The sequence below is a fragment of the Triturus cristatus genome, chromosome 6, assembly GCF_964204655.1.
Source record: "Triturus cristatus chromosome 6, aTriCri1.1, whole genome shotgun sequence".
NCBI classification, from domain to species: Eukaryota; Metazoa; Chordata; class Amphibia; order Caudata; family Salamandridae; genus Triturus; species Triturus cristatus.
Window position 1 is genome coordinate 1,136,784,533 of NC_140589.1, and position 27,805 is coordinate 1,136,812,337.

The 27,805-nt window shown below is 45.3% G+C and overlaps 1 protein-coding gene across 5 annotated transcripts in view; it reads left to right on the top strand.

Moving 5' to 3' along the window:
* The window catches only part of TTC13 (tetratricopeptide repeat domain 13), a 1,316,170-nt gene that overhangs the window by 527,055 nt on the left and 761,310 nt on the right, over positions 1-27,805 (top strand). For all 5 annotated transcript variants that reach the window (XM_085612046.1, XM_085612047.1, XM_085612049.1 and 2 more), the window contains exon 11: positions 13,944-14,118. In XM_085612046.1, the coding sequence (XP_085468172.1) occupies positions 13,944-14,118 (175 nt within the window). The remainder of the gene's footprint in view (positions 1-13,943; positions 14,119-27,805) is intronic.

The window sequence follows — 27,805 nt, forward strand, 5'->3', positions numbered from 1 at the left end:
GGGTATGGATATATGTGTAGAAAGATATGTGCGAGAATGTGTAGAGTGTGGAAGGAGTGACAAAGCACTCAAACCGAGTCCAACCCATGCCCTTGAGGCAACTTCCCAAAGAAGCTTGGGATGAGGTTGTTATTGACATTTTAGGTCCCATTAGGCACACTAGGGTGGACAAATATGTTAGTGTGCTCCTGGATGTATTCTCTAGGTGGCTTGAGGTAAGAATCACAAACTCCATAGAAACTAAAGACGTCATAAGTTTTCTTAACAATATTTTTGGAAAGGAGGGTTTTCCCTCAACTTTGTTGTCTGATGATGGTGTCCAGTTTACATCTAAGGAAATGACCACATTTTTGGGTGACAGAGGGATTGCTCACAAGAAATCTTCTCTTTATCACCCAGAAACAAACGGAATTGTTGAGCGGTTTAATCGAGTACTTAAAGGAACCATCCAAAGGGCTTTATCCAACCAAAAGTGTTGGTATACTGAAATTTAAATAAAGTGAATAGTTATAGGTTTGCTCTATGGGAGAGCTCCATTTGAGTTATTTTGCAAGACTAAGGCTTGTACCATGTTGTGTCCCTCCTGGACATATAAAAAGTCTCGAGGTTTGGAACATGTAGAAGGAGACAAAGAAAGAATTGAAAGAGAGGTCAAGAAAATGTGCATGAACAAAAAATGGTTTGATAGGAGAAAGGTGTGAAAGAAACTGTGGTGAGTGTGGGAGATATGGTCAAGATCTGTAGTCCACGCAAAGGTTTCACTTCTCAAGGTTCCAAGTTTTTGTCACCTATGAAAGTCACCAAGGTGTTTAAAAACACTATCAAGACAGAAGTTCATAGAGTGTGGAATCTTAACAGGGTTGCTAAACTGTTTTCCAATGTTTGTAAGGAATCTGTTTCAGACAACTTCAAGAAGAGTGAAACCACAAACAGTGAATGTAAAGTTAGAAATACGAGACACGTACTAAACCACAGTATTTGAATGATTATGTTCTACTTTATTGTCTAGGTCAAGTATCACAATCTTTTATGTTCTCTTTTCCACACAGTTCAGTAACATGTTTTGTTTCAGGTTTTATTTAGTATAACAATTCTTTAAGTGTTACTATTGGGAGAGATGTGTGTGGTATTCTGTACCAAACAGTTGTTAGCATTTCTTCTTTAGCCATTGTAAGAACCTTTAGCCATTGTAAGAACCTCCAGCACTTGTCATGTTTATCTTTGAACTCTCTGCTCTCTAAATGTTGTATCCCATCCTCGTCGCCATTGTAAAGTTCAATCCAACACAAATGAAAGATGAAAATGTGCCTTTATTCCAAGTTGGTCTTTACACCTTAGCCTCCCAGACTTTTTCAGATCAGGCTCAGTACAACTGCTCTCACATTTTAAATCAATATATACTAGTCAGGAGTTTAAAGAGCAGAGAGGTTACCTTCGGGTAGATCCGGACTGATGCCAGCACGGGTGTTTCCATCGACCCCGGTTCATCCCTCCTGGTGCCATACTTGGGGCTGCTTGATGCCAAGCAGATTATTATCACCCACCTGCTGCTGCCCCAGCACTGTTCAACATCGATGCTGGCACCATCCTGGCCTCAGTAGTATCTCCTGGACATTCCCACTGGCCCCTACCTTCCTGAAGGAGGTGATGAGCATGTGTATTGTCCCCTTGAGGACCCAGACGATGACAACTGGTATAACGAGCTGCGTGATGCCAGTAGCCTGGTTACTTCCCCAGAAGCAGAGATGGATTCTTCTCCGGGCCAGGTTTTTGAGGAAAGTGCTTCCTTTGCACCTGTAATGCACAGGGCAGCAGAGGTCCTTGATTTCCAGCTGCCAATTGATGAACCCATGCTCCGCTTTAATTATGCCCTCACCAATGTACTCCCAGGGACCTGGGTGAAATCTTCCACTGGGGGTCCCGTGCACCGTATTATTGCTCGTCAACACAGTCCTTCCCGGGCGACTCAGCCCTCCTTTCCCAGCATCTCCCCGAGAGCTTGGTGATGCAGCCATCAAACCGAAGGTCCATCCAAGCACATTCCCTACTTCACTTTGCTCCCAGTGTGCCTAGAGTGATATATCCCTTGCTAAACCTTCAGAGTTCAACCTTGTGCGGATTGTCACAGGCAAACGTCTGTGTACGACCCTCTTCTAGTTTTTCTCTGGTGTCTAGGGTTAGGCCGCAACTCCAAGGCCTGCATTGAGTGCAAGTCGATGCATCCAAATGTGATTAATGAGCGGCAATGAAGCTCCTGGCGGTGCAATAGAAGAAGACACTGTGCCACTCCTGAATGTCTTTTCTCATTCTCAATCTATGGGCCGCTCCTGGAGCCATTCTTGCAAATGGTCGCCATCTGCTCATAACCTCCTTGTTGAAGTTGTGCAAGTCAAAAAAGCACAAGAAGAAGAAGAAATTGAAGTGCTATTCGACTTCACCTTCTCAACATCGTGCTTCCAGGGCCTGCTCCCACTCTCCACCTGCTAAACGGGCATCAGGGCCTGAAATCCAGAGTTTCCCGGCGCTGGAGCAGCACCTGCCCAAATTAAATAATTTTATGATGCCATGAACCCCATCTTTGCGCCACCAACTTCCTCGGGGGCACCTTTGGGCCCCACAGAGTTTAGAGGTGCCCCTGCTGGGTTACCTTCGGGTAGATCCGGACTGATGCCGGCACAGGTGTTTCCATCGACTCCGGTTCATCACTCCTGGTGCCATACCTGGGGCTGCTTGATGCCTAGCAGATTCTTATCATCGACCTGCTGCTGCCCCAGCTCTGCTCAACATCGATGCTGGAGCCATCCTGGCCTCAGTAGTGTCTCCTGGGCATTCCCACTGGCCCCTACCTTCCTGAAGGAGGTGATGAGCATGTGTATTGTCCCCTTGAGGACCCAGACGATGACAACTGGTATAATGAGCTGTGTGATGCCAGTAGCCTGGTTACCTCCCCAGAAGCAGGGATGGATTCTTCTCCGGGCCAGGTTTTCGAGGAAAGCGCATCCTTTGCACCTGTAATGCACAGGGCGGCAAAGGTCCTTGATCTCCAGATGCCAATTGGTGAACCCATGCTCCGCTTTAATTACGCCCTCACCAATGTACTCACAGGGACCTGGGTGGATTCTTCCACTGGGGGTCCCGTGTACCGTATTATTGCTCGTCAACATTGTCCTGCCCGGGCGACTCAGCCCTCCTTTCCCAGCATCTCCCCGAGAGCTTGGTGATGCAGGCATCAAACCGAAGGTCCATCCAAGCACATTCCCTACTTCACCACCAGATAGGGAATCTAAGAGGCTGGGCACCTTTGGAAAGTGCATTTTTGCTTCCACCAGCCTTGCCCTGCAGCCAGTGAAAATTGCTTGCCTCTTGGGCTGATATTTCCATGCATTGTGTGATTCAGTTGCACAGGTGCTTTTCTTGATGCCTGAGGATTGCAGGGATGCAGGGAAGTTTGCATTGGACACCACAGACTCCCTGGGTAAGGCCATGGCTTCTACTGTGGTTCTGCATCGCCATGCTCTGTTGAGGTCCACCGGGTTCTCGTGGGATATACATTCTTAATTGATTGACATGCTCTTTGCTGACTTCTGCCTCTTTGGCGATAAGGCTGATATGGCGCTCACGTGGTTTTGCAAGAGCAGAGTCACTGTCCGATCCCTACGCCTTTGTGTTTTTTTCCCCGGAGTTTTATATAGTGCATACTTGACTCAAAGGTATCAGAGCGCTTTACATGAGCATCAGTTGCATTACAGATGGACACATTAATTTTTTTAGGCACAGGGAGAGTAAGTGATTTGCCCAGAATCTTAGGATGTTTTGCATCCCTCCCGAGACTCAAACCCAGTTCCCCATCTTCGAGGTCACCGCTCAAGCCATCAGGCTACATCCTCTCAACCAGTCAGCAACAACAGTCCTTTTGCCCCTACTGCGAACGCGGAAGAGGAAACTTTGGGTGGCCGCAGTTCCTGCCATACCCGGCTTCAGTTCCCTCCATACTCAACCAAGCAGCCTGCCTAGCCCTTTTGAGGACGGGATGCGGATCTCAGAGAGAATGCAGGAGCCAGTTTCAGTATGCTGTCCAGTCCCCTGTTCCTCCAGCGGTAGCAGCCTCATAACACCTTTAGTGTACCCTTCATCCAGCACAGCCATTCCTTTGGTGGCGGAATTCGGCACTGCCTCCCTCAATGGTTGGCAATTACATCCAATAAGTGGATGCTTCAGATTGTCCAGAGAGGGTATGCCCTACCATTTTTATAAACACGTCCACTCCTCCCACCATGTCAAGAATTCCTGAAGGGGGATCATCTTTTTTTCTATGTCAGTAAGTGCAGACTCTTTTGGCTAAAGGAGCCATTGAGAGTGCCTGCACAAGAGGTACGGAATGGTTGTTATTCCAGCTACTTCTTGGAGCTGAAAAACTAGACCTGCGCCCTCTCACCGGCTTTCTGGGGGAAAAAATGAAATTTAAGATGCTTACATTGGCTCAGGTCCCGTATGTCCTGAATCCTGGAAGCTGGATGGTAGAACTGGACCTGCAGGACACGTATTTCCACAAAACCATCCGGCTGGTTTTACCTGCGGTTCACAGTTGGCCATGAGCATTTACAGTTTGTTGTGCTATTCTAGCCTCACCAGCACCCCTCTGGTGTTTACAAATGTGATGGCGTGGTTATGGTCCATCTGTGGTGGCTAGGGGTGCCAGTCTTCCCCCTACTTTGACAGCTGACTATTGAAGGCTGGCCTGCCACACCTCCAGACCATGGCAGACTTTCTGTATTTGCTGGAGCTCAATATCAACATGCCTAAGACGCACCTGACTCCTTCTCAGATGCTTCCTTTCATGGTGCCAGCCATTCTGGACACGTAAAGAACAACAAATAGTCTCAACTTGTGTCATTCAATTTAGACAAATAAAATGCATGTGTAAGACATTACAATTGAGATAAGGAAGACTCTGAGAAGGAAAATTTAGTAAAAAAGTATATTGTATTATATTAAATAAATACAAAGGAACGCACAAACACTTAATTGAGCAGGATGATGGAACAGTTGTATCAGCACTGTACGCAAAATTCCATATTACAAAAGGACAACCCGAACTTGTACTTGGTGCTTAAGGTGTACGTGACACGGAAACGGCGACGCAAGTGACAAGGTGAGAACAGCAAGGGACGGCGCAAGGTGAAGTAACAGTGAATAGTTGAAAAATAAACCGGTTCTGAATTCAATTAGTTACAATAAAAATGATTGCACATTCATTTTAAGGAACCATAAGGCCATCAATTGAGCTGAAATGTCGATGGTCAATATCAACATGCCTAAGACGCACCTGACTCCTTCTCAGATGCTTTCTTTCATGGTGCCAGCCATTCTGGACACAGCACAGTTTTGCACCTAACCTTCATGCTATGATTCCCATGTTTCAGCCTCTATCCTGGATTTTGGTGAGACTGACTCTTGAGGCTGATAGGGCTCATGGCCTCCTGCATCCTAGTAGTAGAGCATGCCCACTGGCATTTGCATGCTCTGCAGTGAGACATATAGTCACATTGGGCGCAGCATCCGGGGAATCTCTCCGACCTGGTTCTGATATTGGAGGGAACTCCAAACGTTCTGCAGTGGTGGCTGACGAACCCTGATTGGATAGGCGACTGACCCGTCTCACTTTCCCACCTGAAGAGCAGAGTGTTGACAGACGCGTCACTCCTGTGTTGGGGTGGCCATCTGGTAAAGGCGGAGATCAGAGAACTCTGTTCTCTCCCGGAGTCTCGGCTACACAACAATCGTCTGGAGCTGAGGGTGATTTCTTTTTTTTTCTTTTTCTTTTTTTAAAAAAACCTTTATTCTGTTAAGTCAGGGACACAGCTATTCAGCCGACAACCCGGAGGTACGGCAGCTTTAGAAACACAACACAAGCGAGCGTCCACATTTCACTGACAGGAGAATCAAAAGGTTCTGTTTTAAATAAACACACACCCAAACCCAAACAAGGCGATAAGTACTTAAAGCACAAAAAGGGTTCCCATCGGGGGGGGCGAGCCCCATTTCGTCCATCAGACACAGATCTATAGTAAGGGAAAGGAGGGGAAGGCAGAGACTCAAGAAGGCAAACACATACCAGCAAAGACTACAAAGCCGGAAAGAATGCTAAGGGGAGAGCTGCTCCTCAGGCGGGTCGGGGTCTGGGGGCAGGCATATGCCCCCTCTATACTGGTTCCATCGCCCCCATACGGTGTGCCATTTCCGGGGGCGCCCTCGAGCACAATATACTGTCTTCTCCCTAAACATGTTCCAATCCATGTTTTCCATCCACGCTGTCAATGTAGGGGGCCCAGCAGAGCCCCACAGGCGAGCGATGTCGCGCTTAGCTACCATGTTCCCTAGGGTCACCCACTGAGTCTGTGCCGCGTCGTGGTCAGTAGGACCCCAAACATTCAGGAGGCAACACCGCGCCTCCGGCTGCATGACGATGCCAGTCACCTCCCCCATCACATCGTGGATTCGCTTCCAGAACTCAATGATCGCACCGCATTCCCAAATAATATGTAGGAAGGTGCCCACCATACCACAGCCTCTCTTACATAAGCCCTCCTCAGAGAAACCCATATGGACCAGCCTAGGCCCTGTCACGTAAACTCTATGGAGGATTTTAAGCTGCACCAGCCGCAGGCGCGCAGGGATCGCGACCTCTTTGGGAGAAGAGACTGCATACTGCCAATCCTCATCATCTAATTCGAGGCCATCCCTAGTCCATTGATCGCGCAACCCTAGAAGAAGATCTGCCCGAACATTAATTAATTTCTTATAGATGAGAGAGATCATACTCTCTGGCATATGGCCATCCAGGATACGGTCCTCTAACGGAGAGGACTCTGGTACCGTCTCCCCCTCTACAAGGACTGACCGCAAGGCGTGACACACTTGAGCATATCGGAAGAACTCCGTGCTCCCTAGCTCATATTCCTTCTGCAGCTCCTCAAAGGACTTCAACCTACCCTTAACCACAAGGTCTCCAACCCTGGATATACCGATCAGGTCCCATTTCTCAAACCCTTTTGTATGCCAAAGCTTTCCCAGAATATCGGAGTCAAACAACGGGGTGGCGAGGGTAAGCTTACCCTTCCAGTCCAGTGAATCTGTCGCCACCTTCCACACGTGCACGGCCACCCTGGTGGGCCCCGTAAGGGTTAAGTCCAACGACTTCGAGTACAGCGCTCTGTGGTAATTACCCCCGCGCAGCAACCACCGGTCCATGGCATAGCCGGGGCTCAGCGCCGGACCATAGACACCATGGTTAATCGCGCTCAACTGAGTGGCCCAGTAATAACGTCGAATGTCTGGAAGCGCGATACCCCCGTCATACCACGGAAGCGTCAACTTAGCAATTGCTATGCGCGGTCGCCCTTCCCACAGTAGCGCGCGCTGGAGGCTTTCGACCTCTCGGAAATAACTGGCCGGGACCAATTCAAGGGTATTCTGCAAGGCATAGAGGAAACGGGGAAGGGACATCATTTTAAACAGAGCGGCGCGACCAAGGAGGGATAGCGGCAACCGCCGCCAGCCCGCCACGTCCCGCCGCAAACGTGCCAAGGGAGGGAGCAAGTTTTTCTCGTATCGTAAAGTGGGGTCAGTGGAAATATAGATCCCTAAGTACAAAAAGCCCTGCCGGGCGATCTGGATCGAGCAGTTTCGCAGGACAGGCGGGACATCACCACACAGGGCATACAAGTATGACTTCCCCCAGTTAATAACAAGACCAGAGTTCCTACCGAAAGAAGTCAAGACGTCACAAACCACTATGAGAGATTTCTTAGGCGAGGTGAGGTATAACAGAATATCGTCGGCGTAAAGCGAAATACGGTCCTCGTGGTCAGGCGACCATCGAATCCCACGTATATCCGGGTGCCATCGTATCCACGCCGCCAGCGGTTCAAGAGCAAGGGCGAACAACAGCGGTGACAGGGGACAGCCCTGCCGGGTGCCCCTCCCGAGCTCGAACGGTGTCGACGCCAGCCCGTTCACCACTACACTAGCAAGGGGCCCCTCATAAAGCAACCGCACCCAGCCTACAAAGCCAGGCCCGAAGCCGAACTTGGCTAGCACAGCCCAAAGGTATGCCCACTCCACCGTGTCGAAAGCCATCGTGGCATCGAGAGCCGCCACAATGGCCGGCTCTCGCATCGTGCCCGTCCTAGCAATCACTCCATGAAGGCGTCTAAGATTCAGTGCAGTGTTACGGTGCGGGATAAAGCCCGACTGGTCCGGGTGGATCAAATCTCCAAGCACCCGGACCAGGCGGTTAGCAAGGATCTTGGCAAGGATTTTCGGCTCAGCGTTGAAGCGATATCGGCCGATAGGAACCACACTTATCCCGGGGCTTACCGTCTTTATGTATTACCACAATCGTCGCCAGTCGTTGATCGAGCGGAAGAAACCCATTCTCCCGCGCCTCCACGAACATGGCGCGCAGGTGAGGAGCCAACTTATCCGGACGAAGCTTATACAACTCAATCGGCAAACCATTTGGGCCCGAGCGCAACGCACGGATAGCACACGCCACTTCGTCAACAGTTATATCTCCATCGAGGTCATCCCTATCTATGGCAGAAAGGCAGGGCAGGGCAATGTCACGCAGAAGGTCACACGAGTCCTCAGTCGGCCTATCCAAAACCGAGGTGTATACCGTACGAAAATAGTCCGAGAAACACTGGACTATACCATCGGGGTCAGTGACAACCTCTCCCCCATCCATGGACATCTCCGGCACCACTCGATTAACACGCTCTTTTTTATCCAACCACGCCAACAGTTTCCCAGCCTTATCACCGACATCGTACAATCGACCCTGCTGCTCCCTACTGAGGGTCTTGGCAGCGTTCGTCACCAGATCCCTGTATTCCAATTGCTTCAAGCTCAAATTATGCAGTGTGGCCGCCGCAACCTCCTCCTCCAAGGCCACGTCTAAAGCCGCAATCTCGTCCTCAATTTGTGTCACCTCGGCGTCTCTCCGCCGCTTGGCGGCCACTACCAAGGAGAGGGCCTCCCCTCTCAATACGGTCTTAAACGCTTCCCACAAGGACACCGCAGATTCAACTGAACCCTGATTATCCTGAAAATAGTGATCAACTGCCTTCAGCAACGCACTGCGCAGCTTGGGGTCACGAAAGTACCAGGGGTTAATGGGAGCCACCCTGCCCCCCACTGCCCGGCCAATATCCAGACGGGCCCACACCGGCGAGTGATCGGAGATACCCCGTGCCATGTGCCTAGCCTCAGACACCAATGAGGCGTGCGCAGCCAGAGTAAGCAAGTAATCAATCCGAGAGAGACTGCCGTGGGCCCCGGAGTGAAAGGTATATTGTCTCTGGGTGGGGTGCCGTAGCCTCCAACAGTCTACCAGGCCAAAAGTATCTATAAAGTCGGGAAGCCACTTCTGAGCCCCCCCGGTGTCCCTGGGCGGGTACCTATCGAACAATCCAGATCCAACCGCATTGAAGTCCCCACCCACCACCAGCATCCCTTCAGGGAGTTCCAACAAGGCCTTGCCCAGATCAGCAAACGTGGAGGCCTGCAAGGCAGGAGGGACATAAACAGAAACCAATACCAACGTTCTGCCCTCCCACCTCCCCGCCACAGCCACAAAGCGCCCCCTATCATCAGCAATGGTGGAGTCAACCTCGAATGGTAGGGAAGCTCTAACTAGTATGCCCGCACCCCTGGAGCCCGAGGAGAACCCCGAGTGAGCAACGAATTTATAACTCTTTCTATTAAGTGCATAACACGTATTCCCTATAAGGTGGGTCTCCTGCAAGAGGACCACATCTGGTGAGGTCCGTTTCAAGAATTGTAGGACTATCCCCCGTTTTATACGATCCCCTAAGCCATTAACATTCCAGCTAATTATGTTTAAGCCCCTACCCCCCATCCCCGAACATAAAGAGACCTCCACCCCCCCCGGAGAACCACAATCGGACAATACTGACAACAATTACTACGCCTTGCAAGAAAAAAAAACCCCAACAACAACCCCAACATCCCAAATCCCCCCCCCCTCCCTGCACCCCTGCGTCAGCTTGCGAAGCCCCCCCAACTTGCAGTGTGCCTGTCGCCCTACCAAAAACAAATCCACAAAAAGTACCCCAAGGGAGGAAAGAGCTCCTATCTTCCCCCCGCCGCCCTCCCATTACTGCAGTAGGGTGCTAGTCACTGTCTGGGACTGAGTCAAAACAGACCGACACCGGAGGTGTCACTCCTGTCCATCCCGGTCGCCTTCCGCTCCAACCACACGGTCCCCGCCGGGCTGTCGCCGAGGGAGTGCATCCAACCAGTCCCCTGCCATGTCCGGCGATTCGAAAAAGAAAGTCCGATCCTCATACACCACACGTAGCTTGGCGGGGAAAAGCATGGCATATTTCAGGTCCATCTCCCTAAGCCGCCTCTTCACCCCCAGGAAACTCTGCCTTTGCTTCTGCACCATCTGGGTGATGTCAGGATAAAAGCTCACAGAGGCATTCTGAAAAGGCACCGGGCCTTTCACCCTTGATGCTTGCAGGATAGCGTCTCGGTCTCGAAAGTGAAAGATCCGGGCGACAATCGGTCGCGGCGGGGCTCCCACCTTAGGCCTTCCGCCAGGCACTCGGTGAGCCCGCTCAACTGCAAAAAAATTTCCGAGGCCCTTAGGCGCAAGATGATTTACCACCAAGTCCTCGACGAGTAAATCCACGGAGAGCTCCTCCGAAGTTTCCGGGACCGCAATAAGGCGCACATTGTTGCGCCGGGCCCGACCTTCAAAGTCCTCGAGCCGGCGGGCGGAGAGGTCATTCGCGGTCCGTAACTTGCGAACCTCAACCTGGAGTTCCGAGACATCATCCGCGAGGCCAGTGGTCTTGAGATCCAGGGACTTGACCCGCTCATTGGTTTTGCCCAGGTCCGCGCGAATCAAGTTGACATCAACCAAAATCATGTCCACCTTGTGCGCCAGGGTCTCGAACTGCCGCCCAATCGATGATTGCATCCCCTCAATCCCCCCCTTGATATCCTGCAATGATAACTCCGAGGCTGGGGATGGATCGGCCTTCTGCACTTCCAGCGACTGTCCCGATCCACCAGGCGACCCCTTCTGCTGGGCATAGCGATCCATATTGTTGGATTGGGTATAGCCTCCCCGCCTGGTAGCCTTAGACTTCGGCTTGTCCCCCTCCGGTTTGGTCGACATCTCGAACAGCAGGGCGGTCAGTTACAAAAAGACGTCCCTCGCTCAGCCAGAGGAGACAGGGTCAACCAAAACTTCAACAGCCAGCCAGGGTCGAGTGTAAGTCCTCCAGATATCAGGGGATCAGCACGAAGCACTCCCGGGCCAGAGCAAACAAAGGGCGAGAAAGCGAAAGTGAAAGTGCAGCGGCACCCGTCCGCCAGTTCACACCTCCCAAGGCCGCTGTTGTTCAATTAGTGGCCGGGCTTCCTGCCAACGCGAGCCCCTGGCATCCTTCGGAGGTAGGCCGCAATCTTCCGCCATGCACAACGTCGGTTCCCGGTGGGCGATCTTAGCCCGGACAACGTCAATCGCCCCAGCTGTGACTCATCTGCAGGATTCCGTGAATGAAAAACAGGATTTAGGACAGGATAAGTGCAGGAGGGCGCGAGGGTCGCGGGAGCTCAAGGCTCACGCGGCCATCTTGGTCAAGCGCTAGGCTCCTCCCCCCTGAGGGTGATTTCTTGACCTTAAATGCCTTTCTTCTATCTATCAAAGGTGGGCTTGTTCAGGTGTTTACTGACAACACCACGGCCATGTGCTGTTACTCCAAACAGGGCGGGTTAGAGTCATGGTTCCTGTGCCAAAATGCTCTGCGCATCTGGACTTGGTTGGAATGTCCATACATTTTCCTTGTTGTACAGTATCTGGTGGGTCTTTGAAGTCCACAGCGGATAAACTCGGTCTCCGATACCTTGCGGATCACAAATGGCATCTACATTTGGATGTGATTCAAGGTCTTTTCTAAGGCTGGGGGGAACCTTGGTTAGATCTGTTCGACACTGCCGAAAATGCACAGTGTCATCACTTCTTCGTATTGTAGTTTCCAAAGCAGTTCTCGCTTGGAAACGCATTTTGTCTCGAGTGGAATTCGGAGCACCTGTATACCTTCCAACCGATACCACTCCTGCCCCGATTTTTCAAGAATATCTAGAGACTGGGCCCAAGTCACCCTAGTGGGACCAAAAGGGCATGGAGAGTTTAGTATCCTGACTTCATGAGCATCTGTCCTCCAGACCGGTTGCCCCTTCGAGGGGATCTCTTGTTGCAACAACAGGGCAGTGTCCTGCACCCAAACTTGTGCACTCTCCTCCTTCATGCTTGGCGATTGCGCGGCGGCAGTTGAAGGTTTTCTGTCTTCCTTTTAAAGTTAGCGATGTCATCTTGGCAGCCAGGCAGCATTCCACTAAAACTGTCTACGGCTGCCGTTGGGATAAGTTTTTGGCTTTGGCTTCCTCAAGTCATGTTGACACCCCTTTCTGCACCTCTTGTTGAGATTTAGCTGTTTGTTCTTTCTTTAGCTCGTCAGCCATCTCCGCTTTCTTTTGACTGCTGGACCAACCTTCCCTATTTAAATTACGTGTTGTGACTCGGTTTTTGAAAGGTTTGCAATATTTGTTCCCGCCTACTCCCTCTGTGATGCCCCAATGGGACATCAATCTGGTCCTTACTTTCCTTGTGTGTTCTCCATTTGAGCCCCTGCATATCTGACCTCTGCGACTTTTGATTTTGAAAATATTGCTCCACACTCAGCCCCTTATCAAAAACATTCTGCTGCTCTTTCTAATGAGGCTGTTCAGACATTCAGGGGTTACTTCTCTCTTCCCCATCCCAGTGTTGTTTCATGAACCCTCTAAGTACATTGAGGCCAATGTACTTTAGTCAGAACCTCCAGTAGCTCTGGTACAGAAAAAAAAACAATGAAAAAGAACAAAGGACATTAATTAAATGGTCATCAATTACTCAAATAGTATGAAATCTGTAAACATTGTAAACATTTCTATGATTTAAATTGAGCAAAGGAAGACGAGCTAGTTGCTGGTTACCGCCTCCCCTTCCAAATCACAAGTGTGCGTAGACACCCCTTTAGGGCCACAAATGTACTGATATGCTTCTTACACACTCAGTGGCTTGCTGATGTAAATCTCACTATACACCAGGTACCATTTCTTAAAGCAGGACTCTCTTGCGTAACCATTGTCATGATGGGCTATGTAGGCACTTCACCAGTCCTCGTAGTAGATACACTACTGGACTCAAAACTAGAGCTCTAGCGTGGCCCCAGGGCACTGGGTTGCAGGACAAACTGATACAAGTGCACAAGGTCAGCTTGTGCTGCCTCAGCCACTTCCGCCACAGGAGTGAATGATGTCCAGCCTAGGTAACCCGTCTGTAGGTCTATGGCTATTCAGGGACGTATGTCACAGTGTGAGGCTTGTGCTTTTGATAGGATGATGAACTGTTGCTATGTTAACCCTGGGAGTTCAGTTTATGTATAAGGCTCAGTGGTCATATATGGTGCCAAATTGCGTTGTGCTCTGCTGCTGGTCCTTTAAAACCCACTGTGCCACCCAGCCCACCTGATCCGGTAATCTTTACAAAACAAGAATAAAAAAATCCTTAATTCTTGTATCCATATGAAAACTTGCCTATGCATTACACAATCTGCATCCTCCAACTGACTTCAGACTTGATAGATGATTTGTTTTTGCATAACGTTAACAACTGTAAGTTGTCACTGGGCTTGCAGTTGCTATGCCCGAAGTTTGCGGGCCATCTTTGTCTGCAGTAATATAACCACCTTTTCATCATCAGAGGAACCAAGCGCCCTCTGTATTCGTAAATAAAGTGTGGTTTAACTTGCAACATTTTGACCCGAAGAACTTTTTACTTATTTTCACTTTCTTTGTTGCAGAGATGCCTGCAGCTAGAACCTTACAATGAAGTATGCCAATATATGAAAGGACTCAGTCACGCATCTATGGGCCAGTATTATGAAGGAATACGATCCCAGACTAAAGTTATGTTAAATGACCCTCTCCCTGGTCAGAAAGCAAGCCCAGAATTTTTAAAAGTGAAATATCTAAGAGGTAAGTTGTTTCATCATCTGTTTGCTTCGAACTTTAACATAGTATTTGTTCACTTTTTTGGTGCGCTGCCAGACATTACATTAGTTATTTATCCTAAGTCTATCTTAATATGAACTCTGGCTTTTTTCCCATTACAATCCTTATTTCAGTGGGAAGTGTTAGACAAAATGCACTGTCTAAAAAGTGATTGTACCTAGCAATGAGGCGTTGATTTCTAAATCCATGTGTGTATGAATGACCATTTACTTGTTTTGGTTTTAAATTTACCTAGTATGTGGTCACTACATTTGTTATAACTCTATTAGCCTCAAGTAATTTTAGCTATGCCTGTTTTACTGCACGTGTAGAGGGCCTAGCTTGTGTTCTTTGGGTTACACAGAGCAATATGTTTTTCACAAAGGCTTATGGCACACTTATTATGAAAAATTAATTTAATTAGTCATTCTCTTCAAGCCACCATTGAGATTGGTGGAGGACACTGAAGGCCATTGAGATTGGTGAAGGATACTGAAAGACCTAAAATTCTAGTGATGGCCATGCAGACTACCACACAAAGCTATGTATTCCATTAAAGATTAGAAGGTAACCATGTGTCAAAAATTAAAAGCATGTGGAAAGATGAATTATCAGAGGTTAGAGAGGAATGGTTAGACCTAACACCAAATATGAGTTATTTATCACAGGATATTAATTTTCAAGCTATATCAAAAGTCTTTGTTACCAATATATTGTACCCTACCAAATCTTTCAGGCAGGTGTTGGGCAAGATAATGTATGGTGTAGAAAGGCAATTGGGTTATGAAAGTACGTTCTCTAGAGCTATGATCAGTTGCCTCACTTCTAAAAGAGGGTCTTCAAAAGGTTACGCATGGATCAACAGAAGCAGTGAACTGGCTTCGATGAATTGGTCACAGAGGCAGTATGGTGGAGTAGGATATGCATTATTAAAGGAATAGCCTTTTGATTTAGAAGGCTTATTGGTTTGGCATTGCAGGGCAGTATTTCTAAGAGCTGGGTGGTAGTCAGGCAATAGTGTGTGCAGCAAGCATGAGTGCACAATCGCAGTATTGATGCTGCTTGCTGTGCCAACGGTCCTGGGTTTTGCTTGCAAGGTTTGTGTTCTGTACGTTTGCTCTGTTTCTGTAGGAGGTTCATATTTGACTTTAGAGACTGGTTGAGATGGTGATTGAACTGTGCATTGGTGCCATGAAGCAGTTCTAATAAGCAGGTCCCATCCCAGTTCAGTACTCGGACCTTGACCTAAGTTCTAAGACCATCTACTTTGGCAAAGCTTTTTAAATATTGCCGCCCCTCTACTTTCCTTGCACCTGGAGGCAGAAGAGATGATTCTTAGAATAGGAGCAGCGGGGATAGCTTTGGGAGATGCTTGACAGGCAGTCGAAACTCCTGAAGGTGGAGAAAGGAATAGAGTGTAAGTGCGCAGGAAGAGTGAAGGCATAAGACAAAGAGTGTGGGGACATGTGGGTATGTGCGTTGCTCAAATCCCCATGCAACATAAAAATATTCTAGATACTTTCTGTAATAAAGCACAAATTGGGTTACTTTACACATCTGAAAATAGGGAAAGGAGTAGGTGGTGTTTTGGATACGAGTGCCAGAATGTGGCTCAGCTGGCACGCCTGTTAAAAGGGTACATTGTTATTGCAGTTTCAGGTGCTGAAAGCGTGCTGACTAGAAGTACTACACTACAAGTCTTACATGTGCATTTGTCCAACTTCTCACAGTTAACCCTAGGCCTCTCCCATAAGATTACCAGCTTGCTCAACAGGTTCTCCACTATATGCAGAAACAAATACTTTAACACAGCTAGCAAAGGAACCTCAAAAATAACAGTTTATAAATGTATTGAACTACGGTCCTGTAGCAAGAGGTAATGTATATATTCACTCCAATCCTGCTTCTCAACATTCATGAAACAGGCACCGACACACTGGGTGAGAGTGCTTAAAATTGTATTTTACAGAAGGCTCCTGATGCGTTTCGGTGGTTAAACCACCTTGCTCGCATAGTTTGGTGCCATTAAGGGATTTGTTTATATTGCCGTGGCAACCATGTCAAGGACATGGTAACAAAGAAAATACTTTACAACTTAGGACTGTTACTCGCACAAAACAATAAATAAACCAAACAAGAATAGAGGTGAGATAAATTACATAAATCACACTTGCATTATTAACTGTGCAGTGGATATATTAGCAGCAAGGTACTCTAAGGAGTGACATTTACTAAGTATACCTTGTAGTTAGGATAGATCATAATTCATCATCTTTGAGTAACAAAGCACACAAAAATACTTTTCTCTTCTCTTAGCAGAAAAAAGTGCAAATGCAGTAGATGGGCGGATTATGCTAGTGCATGTACAGAGGAAGGAAAGCAAAGGAAAGGGGGGACGTGGGGGTGCAAGGGGTTGAGGGTGTGGGGGTTTGGGGGGAGGGAGGGATTTTAGGGGGGGTTGGGTAGGGCTCAGCCCAAGTGGGCTATATACACATAAATGCTACCCTTACCCTGATTTCCCACTAAGGTGAATATTATGTATTACTGATTCTGCACTCAAGAAATCACTCTCCCTAGAATGGATGTTAGATCTTGTTCATATGTTCAAACCACTGCACATATACGTTATTGCAATCTACTGAAAATTAAAATTCATAACATATTACTACATTATATGGACATAGTGTCTGATATAGATTTACACACAAAATAATTAATTATACCCGAGATTCAAACACAAATTCAATTGATTTGGCCATGACACTAAATTGATTAAAATTACACATACGGCACACCTTTCGTGGTTGCTGACGAGCGTTAAGAGTATTCATAAATGTACATATAGATCTTAATCTGAATTTAAACCATGCAGAATTTTACGGTTTAGCATTAGTATTTAACGTGATTCAAGTCTCCTAAGTTGCAACTCCTTATTACCTCTCCTGGGATTTTTAGGGATTGCGTGTATAACAAAGTAGACCAATTTATTGGCATTGCCCTTGTGATGCTCGTGAATATACCTTACCACAGGATAGCTCTTATCGTCCTTAGCTATGGCACGGAGATGTTGTAATATTCCCACATTGACCATATGGATGGTGCTCCCTACATAGAGTTTAGGGCATGCACACTGTAACACATAGACCACAAACTCACTTCTACAGTTAAATACCCCACATATAGTTATAGGTGTTTTACATAGGTGTGTATGGATGGTCTTAGTATTGTGTCCAAACCTACAGGCCTTGCATCTTTGGCATTTTTGGAAACCCCAACAGCCTCTCAACTAATCAACTCCCGTCTTGCTTTGGGTGCACTTCTGCACTAGTTTGTTGCACATAGATTTTACCCGGCTAAATGATATTAAGAGTTTGGGGTATGTTTTGTCCAATAATTAGATCACTTTTGATCAATTTCCAGTGTCTGTGCAGAATGCTTCTAAGCATATATATATATATACCGAAAGTTTTGCCGCATAGATACCAGAACTCCCAAATCTCTTGGAAACCGGCACAGACGATAGCAGATCCAGCTGTGCAAAGTGAGTTTTTTAATCGTAGCTCAGCATGCCTGCCATGACGTGTTTCAGCCTACCAGAGGCCTTGTTCACTTGTACACATATACACATATATCCTCCTGGCAGTCATAGTTAGGACCTAGTTTACATAGATAGTTTTCTTTGGTTGCCAAAAATTTGGTGTTGTTTGACGAATCTTCCTGACATTTTCAAAACTAGTTGGCCACTCATGTCCGCTTTTCTGAAGATTTTGGGGTGATTTGTCAAGCAGTGGCCGAGAAAGAGGGGGCTCAAAATGCGTTTTCCCCAAGCAATTTCCCATAGGGATTTTAAACTCAACTACAGCTCGAACCGCTGAACAGAATTACATCATATTTGGCAGAAAGGTAGTTCTTGGTGCAGACAGCGACCGTTTTGTAATTTGGTGTAAATCTGTTGAGTAGTTTTGGAGTTAATAAAGAAAAATGATTTATAGATATCTAGGGACCGTGGACCCTCTGCGGATCCAACAGATGTCGGAATTAGATCGGATTGGCTGCCAGCACTGCAACCAAGTTTCGTCCACCTTAGTAGTAGGCAAAAAGTCTTCCCGCCTCTTCCAGGTTAATGGACATCTTACCAAAAGGCCCCCTGAGCGGGTTTCCCGAGCGCTTTTAGTGACACGTTCTTGATGCAGATGAATATAAGGACATCCTCACCAAACAGAGAAACACTTACTTCATACACTTAAGAGGAAGTACCCATGTTTGGTTGAAATTCACCGCTCTGTAGTCACGTCGTCTGCTCTGTATGACGATTCATATTATCACAGATTTCTGGAAGAAGAAGCTCGAGGAACAATCACATTGCCAAAATTAAACCCAAACAAGGTCATTGCAGACATTTCCTTGTTGTCCATTACACAGCTGTAGCGTAGAATATGCAGTAGACATTTACCCAACGAGGTTGCGCTTACTAATTAACCAGTAAAAAATATTCCAGATGGGTAGAGGTTTTGTGCAAGAATGTGTACTCTTGTTGGGTAAACGGGCAAGTGTGGTTCAGTTCTGCTCATTACACAGATATAAAACTCAATGGGAAGCAATTACAAATAAGAAACATAGCAGCTGCCCCAATTGAAGCTCCACTTCTATAAAGGACAAATGATCCCAATTTCTTGGGCTTGGCGTAGGCAAAGCTAGTGTGTTTTCTCGGCAGTTCTACCTTGAAAATCGATCTCAAATCCTTGATGCAGGTGAATGCATCGTTGATCCATCAGAGCACAATCTCTTACGTAGTGTTGCAGGGATTCTGCACATACACAGAACTATGCACAGGAAACCAGGACCTCAGTGTGTAGCGGTGTACCAAAATACCCACCTCGGTGCCCAGAACCCAATCTGACTAGCTATAGTGCCTCATTAGTTCTCCGTGCTACAGCGAAGCTACCAATGATTAGATATCCTAGAACATGCTACTCCGTCCCTCTCGGGATACGTGGGAACAAGAACACTCTTTCGTTCAAACTCTCGTACTTCTCCACAACATGAGTAAATAGAGTCAAGGAATAGTTTAAAATGTTTATTTTATCTAACGGGCTCTATAATGCAGTGCACTAGCCAATACTAGCAGCAATATGCATAAGATGAAACAAATCAGCATTGTTACAATTCCATATAGAACAAAAGGGGAAATCTTATTATAATGATAGTGGAAACAGGACTATAGCACTTTGTCACCCTCCCCGTGCTCGAAGCTAGTTTATTATAATTATAGAAGACCTCCAGGCTTTGTCAGGGGGACCCCATACCTCCGAGTTCAGATGCAGGAATTTACATCACCGGACGAGCCCAGCTCTTCTATCCTGGAAAGCGTTTCTTCAAGTGTGTTAACATGCATGCAAGGCAATATTAAAAGCACCAGATTTTCAGGTTTGCAGCTATGTTCTATGTTATGGCTAGGGACGTGAGACTGACCAAAGCAAATCAACAGTGCTCATTTTTTTTCAACCTTGAACACGCTGTACAGACGAGGAACAGAGTGTTCAACTAAATATGTGAAATGCAGACAGTTCTCATGTGAAAATGAGCAAGCAAAGTGTTTACGAGAAATGTGGCATGTAGTAACATGAGCAAAAGTGTCAAAATGGCGGCCAAGCATATACTAACTTATGCTAACTTTGCAATGTCCGCTGGTGTGTCCATATCTTCACTACAGTAGTGACTGTGATGAGTAGGTTCTTTCTTGTCTCCTGGTGAGAGCACAGTCCATGGTTCTCCCTTTAAATTACTATGAGTATGCAAATGCGCTAAGTCACTTACAAGATCCACCCATTTGGCCCTGCACTGTCCACCTCAGTAGTAGGCAAAAGTCTTCCCGCCTTTTCCCAGGTTGATGGACAGGTTATCAAAAGGCCTCCCAGGGCACATTTATTAATAATAAATGTAAGAATAAAGTATATTCATAAAGTTTTAAAAATGTGTATTTGCAGAATTGAAGTTATAGGTAAAATTGGAGCACTACTTATATTTAAAATAAATGTCAAATTCACTGAAAAACCAAAGGTTACAGGGACGTTATAGTTGGGAATTAATTTTTAAAAAACGTAGAAATACACTGAAAAAAACAAACATTACAGGAATGTTATAGTGGGAAATACAATTTAAAAAACATTAGAAATTCACTGAAAAAAACAAAGGTTATGGGGGCATTGTAGTTAGGTAGAGATTTCACATGCACAAAACCATTGAAATTCAGCAGTTCTAGTTATCTGAGTGAACTATATGTTACGCCCCAGCAAAGTACTGCTTATTCCTTCACATATTACATCACTCCTGACATGGTCAGTGATATCACTGATAACATTCACCAACGTAAACTTCAATATACTTTATAAAATACAGTTACATTTTTGTTCAAATAATGAATGAGTAAGGATGCCAGACATACAGCACAGGACTTGCTGTACACTGAACAACTACTATACTCCGCTGTTACCCCGGAGAGAGTTGTTTGCGTATTGTCCTGCCTCTTGAAATTCATTGCTCTAATAACTGATCATCAAAGGAACAAATCAAACCATACAGGTTACTCTATCGCAAACCAAAACACCATCATTCGTCAACATGGAAAGAGGTTTTAGTAGATATGTCAGTTTTACACATAGCACTACAACGCACATCCAGTTCAGAGGTCTTAGTGGCAAAGGCACTATTTCACAAAGCACTAGTAAAATCATTCTTGTTCCTAGAGAAAGGTGTGAGCAGAGAGGTAAGCCTGTTGCAAAAGTCTACTACACTGAGCAAGCACCCTACAGAAAGGTCTTAGTAAGAAAAGGATTTTTTAATAAACAGCTTCTACATTCATTTATCACAAAGGAGACCGGTATAGGGAAACTGGTCAGTATGTCATAAAACAGAACGACACTGAGCCACCATTATGGAGTTATGTCTTAACGAAAAGATTAGACTGTTGCAACTTACTAGCATAGACATAGATCACCAGGGGATATGTCACTGTACAGACTAGTCCAATGATAAATAGTACATCCACTGCAGTAAATCAGTATATATTACTCAGAGTGAAAACCTTTTACAAAACACTAACACTTACTGGATGATATCATCGGTGATGTCATCAGTAATGTCACTGACCATGTCATGAGTGATGTAATATGTGATCATAGGCAATACAATGCAGGCATAAGTTATAGTTAGCTCAGGTAACTAGAACTGCTGAATTTCTATGGTTTTGTGCATGTGAATTCTGACCCTAACTAAAACTCAGTGTAACCTTTGTTTTTTCAGTGAATTTCTAAGGTTTTTTTAATGTTATTTCCTAACTATAATGTCCCTGTAACCTTTGATTTTTTTTCAGTGAACATATATATATATATATATATATATATATATAAAATTATTCTTGAATGCAAACCACCAGCTGAAATGCTTTTTTTATAGCAAGGGTAGTCTCCTTAACAGAGTTAGCTGTTTCGATTGTTCGGGTATTAGGATAGGCTAAAGTATAGTTTGGATCAAACAAAAAAAATGTGGTGTGCACTCTCAGCCAGAGTGTTGACAAAATCTTAAGATGCAAGAGTAAATTAATTTGTCACTTCTTTAGTTCTATTATCAAGACCTATAGAGCGAAGGCATTTGTCATTTTTGCCTATTGGGCAGACGTGTGGAGGTTCAATAAAACCACCAACATTTAAAGCCTAAAGAATAGTTTTTTTTAGGTCTTTTATTTTAAATGGTGCCCAGGAACACCAATAGCATCTCAAAGACTTGAACTTGTTGTGAACTGTCTGAGAATTATAATTGTTTTCCGGCCTGTTTCTGCTGTGGACAAGGTTACTTGTTAATCCCCAAGAAGAAATTTATAGAAGAGTTGTCTGCGCTGTCTGTTACAGGGAAAACTAAAGGAAATGTAAATGGTTAGCCACTGATGAGGAAAGCTTGAAGGTGATTGGATGTGGTTATTGTGAGAGAACCTGATGCATGTAAATACAAATATAGGCAAGCTGGTTATAGATGGTTATTGTTGCAGTAAGACTCTTTACTTCAAAATACCAATGGCAGATCTTTGATATCGGCTTATATGTCATTCAAGATGAACATAGCTTCAAATCATAACTGGATGAGATCTCATCTGAGATGCAGTGCTTTTGGTATGTCATTTTCAGGTTTGGGTATATTTCCATGCACACCTTTACTACACAATGATGTCCCCCAAGGGAGTGCCAGTGGGTATTGCGATTGTGAAGATGGTGGGATATACATAATGACCTATTTTATGCTCTCTTGCTCAAAAATTAGTTAGCAGCATAATAGGGTTTTGATGCTTTGTTTAGTGTGATGATACCAAGAACTTTAGAGATACAGTGCAATTTTGGTACAGGTTAGATGCAGCGCTAATTTATCGTTGGGTAGCCTAATACATCTATATGTACCTTCATGTTCATGGTGTCTCTCCATACAATCTGCATATTTTGTGTTTTTTCATTTTGTAATCAAATTTTAGAATTATTTTTCATGTTAGTTTTTGTATTATGCATGCAGTGTATGTTCATACTCACTTTTATGTACTGCATGGCTTTTTTGCTCAAGCAATAATGGGTTTAGTGAGTGCATGAACGCAAAATGTAATACTGAGGGCAGAGGGTCCCTCCGGTATATTCACTAGAAGTAAAGCAGGACTAACCGGTTGACTTAGCAGAACATTGCAAACAATAAGCAGACTACGGTAGTCAATCACCTTGCACACTTACCCTTTAATTATTCTGAGAGGAGGTCTGAAGAAAATGTATGTAAAATAAATGTAGCTCGTTGTTCACATTTGGGACATTTGGTGCTGACGAGGAGGCGGAGTGAACACGCCTTCAACACTGAACTTAAAGAAACTACACAGTGGTGGTGAAGACCACGGGTACCCCATTGAATCACAACTGTAGGCCAGTGCCCCATGGCATTTCCACAAGTTGTACCTCAACAGAGCATAAAAAAATAAGCAATCAAGTATAAAATATGTAAACTCAGCACATCTACTTTCCTCTGCAAATGCATGTTTAAATATGAGAGCGACTACACTGGTATAAGACAAATCAGTAGATAAACATGTGAAATCAGAGAGCTAAGCAGAAGTGGCAGGACAGAAGTAGTAACTGGATTGGCATTGGTTTTAGAATTACACAGTACACCAGCCAAGATTGACGTAGACGGTACAAGGCCGGTGCGTCAAAATTTGCAAAGGCAATGATTGCATAAAAGTTGGTACTCACAATGCCGGAGTTCAGACTGCCTACAGGCAAATGTTTCTCTGCCTGTGGAAGTATTTCAGTTCTGCTTAAAAGTACAGGCTTCTCCCCTTTGCAATTCAAGAAGTATAGATGTTTACAGTTTGGATTTGCATGTCCATGTAAAGCACCAGATGTGAGAAGGTGCTACCTGGAATGACCTTTTGGGCAGTCTACCTGTGTTTAAAAGCATAGATAACTTAGTAGCTTTCTAACTGTATAGATGCATATGATTCTCTACAAAACCATATGTAGTTCAAAGGTTTAGGTCAGAGCTTGTTTGAAAGCGAACAGGGACTGTGCGGATTCACACATGGTCTATGCTGAACTAGCAATCAGCTTCTGACTAAAACAATAGGCCTGGGTGTGAAATTTTGCTCCACTCGTGGAGTTTTAGCAGTTTTCTCCCTCCGCGCAGTGCGCTGATTTCTGAAAACCTCCGCGTAGTGGCACAGAGCAGCGTTTTTCCTCTCTCGTGGCCCGCCAACGTTAATTTGTCAAGTGAGGAAAATTGTATGCTAGACAACCTCCTGGTGAGATTTCTCAACACTAGCGGTCGCGGCGGGTCACTACCTCAGTGTGGAAGTACATACCGAGAAGGAGCCTTCCCTCTTTTCCTAAACGTTTTGGGACATGTGCTGCTAGATAGTGGAAGGCTAATTTGGATTGCAACATGAGGTACATCTATACAGTGCAGTGCAGCTTCTTATTTTCTATTTTTATTTAGGTCCTAGGCACCCCCCAATTCTGCTAACCAACCCTGGACTAGAGCCCATATCCGGCCTAATCGTTTTCTCCGAGGATCATTCTCAATTAGCACCATTTCCAACCAACTTGGATTAAAAAAATTCCTGCCACCAAATCTTGGGTTCGGAAGCCCTGTTAGATAGCCAAAACCTTGCCAAAACCAGTCTAGCTAGAGAAATGTCAAGAAATTCCCTTAAATGTGAATTCATCGAGCTGATATAACCGTCTTCCAGCAAAAGGTTACGTTCAGATGTCCACCTGCGTGGGGCAGATACTGGTCCCAATTCTAATTATATATACAATGATAACAAAGTATGATCTGAAAGGACCAGAGCATTGTGTATAATGCTTGATGATGAGACCAGAATACTGCTAATTAGCATCATATCTATCCTAGACGAAACTTTGTGTGGCGCAGAGTGAAATGTAAACCCGGGGACCCGAGGGTGCTCATACTACCAAAAATCTACCAATGCATATGAAGAGAGTAACTTGTGAACTGCCCCATGAACCTGATATTTTCCCCGTCGAGCAGGAGCCTCTGAAGATAATTCCGAGGGTACATACTACTGGGAGACCATGTCTTTATAGGACACATTGTCACATTAAAATCCCCACAGATATTAAAAGGCTGGGTCTAAAAATGAAACTCTTGGTGCTAAAAATCAGCACGAGCAGTGCGACTTACCTCACTCCCCCACTTGCGGATGTCTTTTTTTTAGCACTTTATAGAGTTCCGCATAGCTGAACTCCGCGAACTCCGCCCAGGCCTAGTTAAAAACTGCTGAACTACTCTAAGCAGAGACATTAAGAGAAGTAAAAAGCCTTGTTTTTAACTATATGTGATAAATAGAAAAAGAAAATGAGCACCAAAGTGCTATTGGTGGACAGTTAGACAGTGTGGAAGTACATCCTGAGAAAGAGCATCCCCTCTTTTCCTAAAAGTTTTGTAAGATGTGCTGATGGAGCATGGAAGGCTTGTTTGGATTGCAACACATGAGGTACACCTTTACCGTGCAGCTTCTTATATTCTAAACAGTGCGATGAATAATGCATAATACCTTGATTAATGAGGCTGGGCCATAATGGGCATTGCAAGATCGACCTTGAATGCAGAATGAAGCAAGTGGAAATCAGAATTTTGAATAACCTGCATGCTAAATATTTTGCGTTTTTGGAAATCTAATCCTAAGAGCAATGCCATAACTGGCTCTTTAACCTTCTGTGGCATATACTGCAAAGTTATGGAAGGAGAAAAAACTTAGAACAAGATTGCCTTATAATGTTTAGATTTAATAAAGCCTGCTGAGCAACATTGTCCACTGGGAATTGAGAGTCAAATTTGAAGCCCATGTTACAGATAATGGAGAGCGGGGTGGGATAAATCTCCATAGCCAAAAAATAGAGGTCCAGTGCCACCCATGACAATCACCTAAGTTTCAGGTAATAACAGCAGGAGAAATAATGTGTTCCGTGTCCTCCGCTGCACAGAGTATTGGTCTACAATGAAGTCTCTTATGATACACGCTTTTCAGCTTCTTCCTACTTAGCGCCACTGAAACAATATAAAATTGTGATCAGCAAAGTGTACACTACAGCACGAGAACAGCGTCAAGACTCCACAACATGTCCAATGTTCACTTCACATCTGAATCAATAAGCAATATTCGGAAGCATATTAGCATCTTCTTAAATGGTACAACATGAGATAACGAGTGCAAGTGACAACTCCTCGTCTGGAACAGTGAGCTAGTCTCCAGGTTTGCACCTTATGGGAGTCCTGTAAGCTATATATTTTGTTAACAACCCACCTGAAAATTGTTTGATCTCCTCAAATACGCATACATCATTTTTATTAGTAACACAGTTTGAGCCCCTCTTGAATTAGTCACCTGTAAAGGTTAACTTATTGCATAATGCACCTTTGGAAAATTGACAATTAAGGTTGTATCCTTACTTTTCCATGAGAGGTTGTTTTCCATTATATTGATACCATCTCAAAGCTCTCATGGGGTCTGGGTAAAAAACTGCTCTTGCAAATGCCATAATTGGCTGAACATGACGCCCTCCTATCAGTAACCAGCGCTTAGCAGTTTATCTTTTCAATTCCTGATTCAAAGCTGTGCCCATCCAACTTCCCCTGCAAATAGGATGCAGGTGACATTACTTCTGGGTAAATTTTCCTTCCTGAATTAACTACAGTCTTTGCACTATTGTTCATCACATGACTGTGATGTGAACAGGTTGTCTCATCACGGGAATGGCCTCTATTCTTCTCTATGTGGCCGTATTACCATATATCATTATTTTCCATGCCTGCTACCACTATGGTGAGACTACTTATCTATCCTACAAACATCGGGCATGTTGGGCATGGGTTCCTGCTTGGTGATTTGTTATGGACTTGTATGTAAGAATGGTAACCTTTCGCAGAGTGAAAACTGACCATTTTGGAAACTTTCCACATTGCTAGGGGGAGATTCTGGCAGAAGGCTCAGACAGCCGTCCACTAGACCACTGCTTGCTCCTCTTCACATCCATTTCTCAAAGGTGTCCTTTTGGGACAATTTACCTCTTATACCTTTAAGTGACAGAGGTTGCAACACCCACACATTATAAAGCATATGCACAGACAGAGGTCTCCTGCTACATGCAGGCCTCCAACCTTGCCTTTGCACCTGTTAGCAAAAAGTCACATAAGCGAATCCCTCCTAAGGAATATTAAGGACCGGAACGTGCACAACTCATTGCAGAAATAGTCTGTGCACAATAATGGGTTATGACATCTGGTGCACTGCCAAGGCGTCCCTCTAGATTTGTTTAAGAGCAGTCCCAACCTCTGGGCACCCCTGCTGACCAATGTTTTTAAATCAGTGGTGATTGGCCCCAATTCAGTGTCTTGGAAGACAGCCATCGTGGTTCCAGTATTTAAAAAGGGTAATAGGAGTGATCCAGCCTGTTATAGACCAATCTCCCTCATTGATGCCACAACTAAAGTTGTGAGGAGGGTTGTTCTTGCATGACTTGAAACCTGGGCGACCGATACAGGGACCCTGTCAAGGACGCAATATGACTTCAGGAAGGGGATGGGCGCTACAGAGCAGTGCCTCAATCTGGCCCTGATTATGGGCAAGTACATGAGGGCCAGGGGGCGTTCTATCCACCTGGCCTTCATGGACTTGTCCAGCTCTTTTGACACTGTTGACCGGGAGAAGCTGTGGGCCCTAATGGTGACAATGGGTGTTGAGGAGGCTCTAATCTCCCTTTTACGTACACCACAGTTGCCATAAGGTATGGTTCCCAGGGGGAAAAGACGAGGTCTATTGTTTCTACAGAAGGTGTACGGCCGGGGTGCATTGTAGCTCCCTTTCTTTTTTTAATTTATACGAACGGTCTTGAGGCATTTTTAATATATAAGGATCTTGATTTCCCCCAAATAGATGGCAATCCAGTCCCGCTATTATCATACGCGGATGATACTGTGCTAATGGTTTCGACAGCAAATAGTCTTCAAAAGTCACTTACTGATTTCATGTCTGGTCTTGACTTAAAAGTCAATTTTATTAAATCTTATATTATGGTGTGCAGCCCCAAATCTACTAAAACCTGAAAGTTTACTGTAAGAACAAAGACCA